General features: G+C 35.5%; 1 protein-coding gene across 1 annotated transcript; it reads right to left on the bottom strand.

The window, feature by feature from the left end:
* Positions 1 to 6,197, bottom strand: LOC140142992 (metaxin-2-like). Its single transcript, XM_072165020.1, has 5 exons — positions 6,192 to 6,197; positions 4,452 to 4,544; positions 2,330 to 2,494; positions 1,022 to 1,098; positions 1 to 307 (listed from the first exon to the last, which is right to left on the bottom strand). Exons 1-5 carry the CDS (start codon positions 6,195 to 6,197, stop codon positions 145 to 147), a joined length of 504 nt encoding a protein of 167 aa, XP_072021121.1. The 3' UTR covers positions 1 to 144.
* Positions 6,198 to 6,635: the final 438 nt, after the last annotated feature.

The raw sequence follows: 6,635 nt of genomic DNA on the forward strand, positions 1-6,635 counted from the left end.
CCACTCTGATGATAATACAAACTCTGACCATTCAGGCAAATGTGGTCATTCTTTTTAATGCAGTGTTTACTTCTTAAATCCTATGTAGTTCTATACTCATGCATATCAATCAATAAAATAATCTCATATAATGTGTAAAGCATCTCATCTTTCTCCTCCTTCAGTAAAATAGCGTTCAGTAATTCTTTCACAGAAGCGGACAAGATTTGGATAGCGTTGAACATCTTCTGCCAGTTGCACACTTGTGAATTTTGTTGTGAGTAGTGAGTTGAGATGACCATATACTAATGCATCCAATTCTGTTGGTCTGCAAGGAAAACAAAACGAGATTTAATGATAAGAAATAAGTTCAGCAGACAAGCAAGCTGGGTTTTCAATTTGCTGTAGAAGTGACGGATTTCTACCATAGCAATAGATGAAAACAATTTTAAATATATCACCCTGCACTATAATGTTCACTCGGTACCTATGCATTAAACCATAAATGTCAAAGAACAGAGATAAAGACCTGTATCATAATTCTATAGAATATACATATTATGCTGATCACTCACACCTGTTCAAGTGCAATCTGCTTATAGTGCAGGGCGATCTATTCAAAATTGTATTCATCTATTGCTATGGTAGATAATCCGATTATTATGTCACTTCTATGGCAAATTATGTTTGCTTGTGTGGCATGGAGGGCCAAACAAATGTCAAAGATCTGTGTATGTGTTTCAGGCCAAATACAGTTGGTTTTGGTATGTTTACTGTACATCTCAGAGCTGCTCAATGGCCAACCACCATTCAGGTCCCAAAAAGGTGGTATAAACGAGAGTCATTCAAAAGTTCTACCTGTTGGGTCATAACTTTTGTTTTGTTAGCGGGAACTACTTTGCATACATATATTTCGTAATGTCACCTACAGGTGATAAAAAAAAGATATCAAGACCATTTTCAGATTTTTGTTGCATTAGGTTTTTAACTTGGGAATGGCTTTGACACAAACTATTAAATTAAGATGGCTTAATCCTCTCACCTGTCTAAAAAGAAGTAGTATTGTTCTCCTAGCTTGTCAGACAAGGCTTTGCAGCATAAGTTAACTTCAGCATGAACCTGAAAGCAAACACAAGATTTTACAATTACAAGTTTTGATCAACACATTTGGCTCCAGGGAGGCGATTTCTTAAATTTGAATTATTCTTGCCATTTGTCACTCATCTCAATTTTAGGATAGAGCTTATCTACCATTATGTTGAAAAGTGCCCCTGAAAATAATACAAATTCTTCAATTTGGTTGCACCTTTGCCTTCCAGTCAAAACCGTTCCAGAAAGCTCTAATTGATATTTTATAAATAAAATGTTATACATAAAATATCACAAAATTATTCCAATTTTAGCCCACAGGGTAGCTTTAGCTTCACAAAAATTATCTCACTTGTCTTCTGCCCTCCCCCCCCCCCAATCTTACTCAGTCCCTTGACTTTTTTATCTTCCCCAAAAGCTGAAGATTTGAGATGAAACCAAGATGGCACATAAAATCCAATGTTTATCTCAATGAAATATGGGTCTTAAGATTCCACACCACCAAATAGAAATATGGTCGAGCACAATCTCCATTATTGCTGGTTTTGCTTTTAGGGAATCACAAGTAAAATGAGCAGAAATTTGCATGATTGAGGCTTTGGATTGGTCATGATTAGCAGTGCCCAATTCTGATGGATCAAGCAATCATAATACTAATCATGGCGTGTCCGTCCGTCCGTCCCTCTGTCCACACGCTATCGCGTGACTTCGCTAACGCTGCTTTCGCGGTGTGTATCGCATGCACGCTTCTCGCGTAGTCTTGGAGTATACCGACGGGCGCAGTCACGAGCATCGGAAAGCATTAGTGTGGTTAATCGTGCAGGTGCATCTCATCGGATTCCAAAACGGCACAGGTGCAGAGGCCTATTAGTAGTTTAAAAGGTCAGGGCAAGTAGGCCTATATGGGTAACGGGTGTTGGGTGTTGTAGAGATAGTCACAAAAACCACCCAACCCGAGAACCGCGAAATCTTATATTTAATAAGTTTAGTACCGCTTTTTCTCCATTTCTGTCTAGAAACTCTATCATAATATTCCAAGTATAGAGAGTATGCGAGTCACAGACATCATTGACTTCCAGGTCCAGTTGTAAAAATAATGATGCTCAACCAATTATTTTCCCTAGTCCCAGAGCCCAGGGAGGGGCCAATTTTAACTATCACAGCTGCTGCTAAGAACCACATTTTTCCCAAGATGAGTTTGTACACATCTCTATTATAGGACCGGCATTTGGTAGCATAACCTTACAACCATCAACCTTACCTGCTCTACTGTTTTATCCGACCATTCTTGAACCTTCAAATACCGTTTCATTTCCCTCTGTTTCATCCAGGGTAAGAGATGTTGTAGTGGCCACGGATAGGGCGAGCCATAACGAGGTTTGGTTATGGCCTCCGATGAATGTTTGTCTTGCCATGTGACATACAACTAAATAATTAATGTTAAAAAAGTTTTATTTCTCTTTTTATTCCACAATCATTTCAAAATTACTCTGCACATACAAAAACATTATAATTATTTAAAACAAATATCCAGCATTCATAATCCTGGACTTGACTTGTTTCGGATGGTGCAGGATTTCCAAATTAAGGATATTTTTTCTGACAAATTATGATTTGTATTGAAAAAGTGACTTTACCCCTTTAGGCTACTAACAGTCAATTTTGAGTTTCCCATCACATAATTTCTGAAAACAAGTGAGGTAACTTTTTCATTATTCATTACTTTTCTGCCTTTCATTATATCGTTATGAATACGGCAGACGGTCGAATCCAGATTCGTTTTTGGTAAATTTATTTTACTGAATGCATTACATTTGAATTAGAGAACAAGGGATCAATGCTGTACATGATAGAGGGCAGCATATCAATTTTTTAACGGAGACCAGATGATAACGGCATAATAAGTAATCAAAAGAGGGCGGCATACAGGGTTAGTTGACGGTGCAATACAGTACGGTCACCGACGGCAACCGTTAAAAAATCGATATGCTGCCCTCTATAGGTATAGCATTGATCCCTTGTTCTCGAATTCAAATGTAATGCATGTAAAATGAATTTACCAAAAGCGAATCCGGATTCGACCGTCTACCGTATTCATAACGATATGACCAACAAGCATGTACATGTAAAATGTGTTGTTATTTGCCGCTCACTCACTTGAAGATGGATGTTTATCCCAAATGAGATTCAAAAGTATATTAAAAAGAGTCTTCAAGGTTGACAGCAAAATGTATGTTTTGATTTTGATTTTTCCACAAAAATTAAATGGATATTCATCATTTTTTTGCAAATATAACCAGTTTTTATCTGTATTTTTTGGAAAATCACAATAATGAATTCAAGTGAGGGTCAGAAAATGATGTGAGGGGGGGGGGTGACGGAAACTCAAAATCGACTTTCATTGGCCTTAATTTCAGGGTTCGAAAGATAAAAAACTTTGGATAAAAATGACTGTTTTTTTAAGGCAGATTTAACATTTTGTATTTAGAAAATTGAAGCTTTTGTGAGTGTTGGGCATATGTGATGTGATCAAGTAAAATGAGTCGGATGTCGGGAATATTGTTTTGTGACATAGCCAATAGCATTCACAATCAACATCCTTTGTATTTTATTGTTCTGAGCAACACTAAAATGGCCATATCTCTGGAACCATAAGTCTAATTATGATGGGGGTTTCACCAAAATAAAGCTCTGAAAATGGCCCATGTAATGAAATTGAAAACTGAATTTTGATTTTGATCGACATCAGACTCATTTTGCTTGATCGCATCACATATGTTGATGTTGCACTGCATTTTGTTGTTGTATTATGCTTACTCAATGGACTTTGCAATTACCATGTGTGTATAACCAGAAATGATTACGCCCACGATGGCGAGGTGCTAACCCTGAAAATGCTCTCATTATTCATTTATCATAACCATGTTATTATAATCATGTTATAATCGGGAACTTACGACACGATTACGAAAAAAATACTAGTGTGGGGTGGGTCTAAGGAACAGCAATTCATGTTCGTAGCTCAAATAATAGTCCTGATTAGAAGTGTTACATAATGGTGATCAACTGAAATTTAAGGTTATAATTAAGAACATCATAAACAGATCATTATTGGCGTAACCCGACCGACCCTAAAAATAGGCCCGACCCTAGACTTTTTTTCTTATATTTTTGCCAAAAAAATGTAAAAAAAATTGAAATTAAATTTTTTTTAAAAGTTCCAATATACAGCTTAAAATGTGTGTTTAAAAAAAAAAGGCCGACCGACCTACCTAATTTTTTTTTTTTTTTATGTTACACCAATCAAACAATTTTTTTAGGTCTAATGAATGTAATCAAAATATGGAATGGACAAACTTACTTGGTGAACATATAATACTAACCTCTGCTAGCTTCAGTCTGTTGATGGTAAGGGCCATGTAGGCTTTTAACTCAGACTTCTGAGGACCACTCAAATCTTCTGATAGAGATAAACCCTGTCACATAGAGATAAAATTAAACTGTTAGTCATTTGAGTTCTTTTCTAACACACCCTTCTTGAATTAAACATCAGAAATAAAAATAAGAGTAATCTTAGAGCTAAAAACATATCTCAACTTAAGCCTGAAAAATATTAATGTTTTGGTACTCGTCCTCTGGAATTGATCAGATTTTTTGAAAAATTTAAGACTTTCGAATGTTTTTTTCCAAGTCTATTTGAAAAAGAAAAGAGCCACCTTCTCTCCTAAAGCACTGTTGAAAAAGCCTGAAAGCACTTAACAATGCTAATTTTACACTGAAGGGGAAACTAGAGCGGTTCTCGGCTTTCGCGGTTCTCAGCATTCGCGGTTCTCGGTGGGTGCCTTGCGTCGAATGGGATGCCTCCACCATGGAGCGATTTAAATGTGTACAAATCTTATAACGCTAAAAGTCAACTAAGTGGTAAACAAACAAACATAAAAAATATGGGCAAAAATAAGAGTCACATAAATGAGGTTGAAATAGTGTATAGGGAATTATACGACAGTCTTTACTAATTTGACTTCAGATGACCCCTAGGTGACCCCAGCTGACCCAAAATGACCTTCCAAAATTCAGCCCTCAATGTTGATGGTACCCACCAAGTTTCATGCCCATACGAAGAAGATACAGAAACCATATCATGTGATTCTCTTTTAACCAATCAGAAGATACAGAAACCATATCATGTGATTCTCTTTTAACCAATCAGAATATACAGAAACCATATCATGTGATTCTCTTTTAACCAATCACAAGATACAGAAACCATATCATGTGATTCTCTTTTAACCAATCAGAAGAATATACAGAAACCATATCATGTGATTCTCTTTTAACCAATCAGAAGATACAGAAACCATATCATGTGATTCTCTTTTAACCAATCAGAAGATTCAGAAACCATATCATGTGATTCTCTTTTAACCAATCAGAAGATACAGAAACCACATCATGTGATTCTCTTTTAACCAATCAGAAGATACAGAAACCATATCATGTGATTCTCTTAACCAATCAGAAGATACAGAATCTATGTATTCATAAACAGATAGATGTAAATATTGCCGCACTTTTTCCTATTCTTATTAGTTTTTTTTAATAATAGATGAAACCATTCCATATCACATGATTCACTTTTAGCCTATCACAGGACACAAAATCTCTTATATATGGGATTCATTTCAAGAATATAATGGGCTGTGAGCCCAGATATCCAGGGTCTTCTTCATATTGGGCTATTCCATTGAAAATCTACACTCCCCCTGTGGAATATTTAGGAAATATCTTCCACAGGGGAGTATGAATTTCAAATGGAATGAGCACATACGCAGTTACTTTTGAAACTCATTCTCCCTCAGAGGAAATTCAGGTTGCATCTTTCTCAGAGGGTGTATGAAATTCAAATGGAGCTGCCTGATGTACTTGTTCCATTTGAAATTCATACTCCCCCTGTGGAAGATGTTTCCAAAATTTTCCACAGGGGTAGTGTAGATTTTAAATGGAATAGCCCATTGTTGTTGATACTCTGACGGACACTTGTGCATTTTAAGTTTCCATATTATTATTATTATTATTATTATAAATAGATATCGTTTTTAATAAATAAATGAGTAACAACTGACAGCCATATTAAACTCCTTTGTTGCCTATTTATTTTCCCTCAAACAAATCAAACCTCAAGTACATCAATTTGAATGAAAAATAAAAACACACCACAATTACATTTTTAAATAGTTAAGATGTGGATGTACTCCCTATTCCAGAAAAATACAGCACTAATTTTTTGGGATAAAAAAAATATTATCCTGTTTTGCCAAATGAAACATAGCTAAATCTTAATCCTTTAGTTAGTCCTAACTGGCAATAAAAGTAAAATTTTAATATTTGGCCAATTTTTGGAAATAAGGGCCAAAAACATGCGTTTTTAGGTTGTTTTTCATATGCTGTGACAATCAAACTCAAAGACTTGTACTAAGACTAATTTAAGTTTATGCATTCTAGTTTTTGGAAAAGACATGTTTCATTTTTATAACCCATTATTTAATTATAGTAACACAAAAAAGTGG

The sequence above is a fragment of the Amphiura filiformis genome, chromosome 20, assembly GCF_039555335.1.
Source record: "Amphiura filiformis chromosome 20, Afil_fr2py, whole genome shotgun sequence".
NCBI lineage: Eukaryota > Metazoa > Echinodermata > Ophiuroidea > Amphilepidida > Amphiuridae > Amphiura > Amphiura filiformis.

Excerpts from the sequence above, each read along its gene's own strand:
- LOC140142992 (XM_072165020.1), bottom strand. Across the intron at positions 2,495-4,451 it reads ACAGACTGAAGCTAGCAGAG|TTGTATGTCACATGGCAAGA; the intron begins GTTAGTATTATA and ends TTAATTATTTAG. Across the intron at positions 308-1,021 it reads TACTACTTCTTTTTAGACAG|ACCAACAGAATTGGATGCAT; the intron begins GTGAGAGGATTA and ends TTTTCCTTGCAG.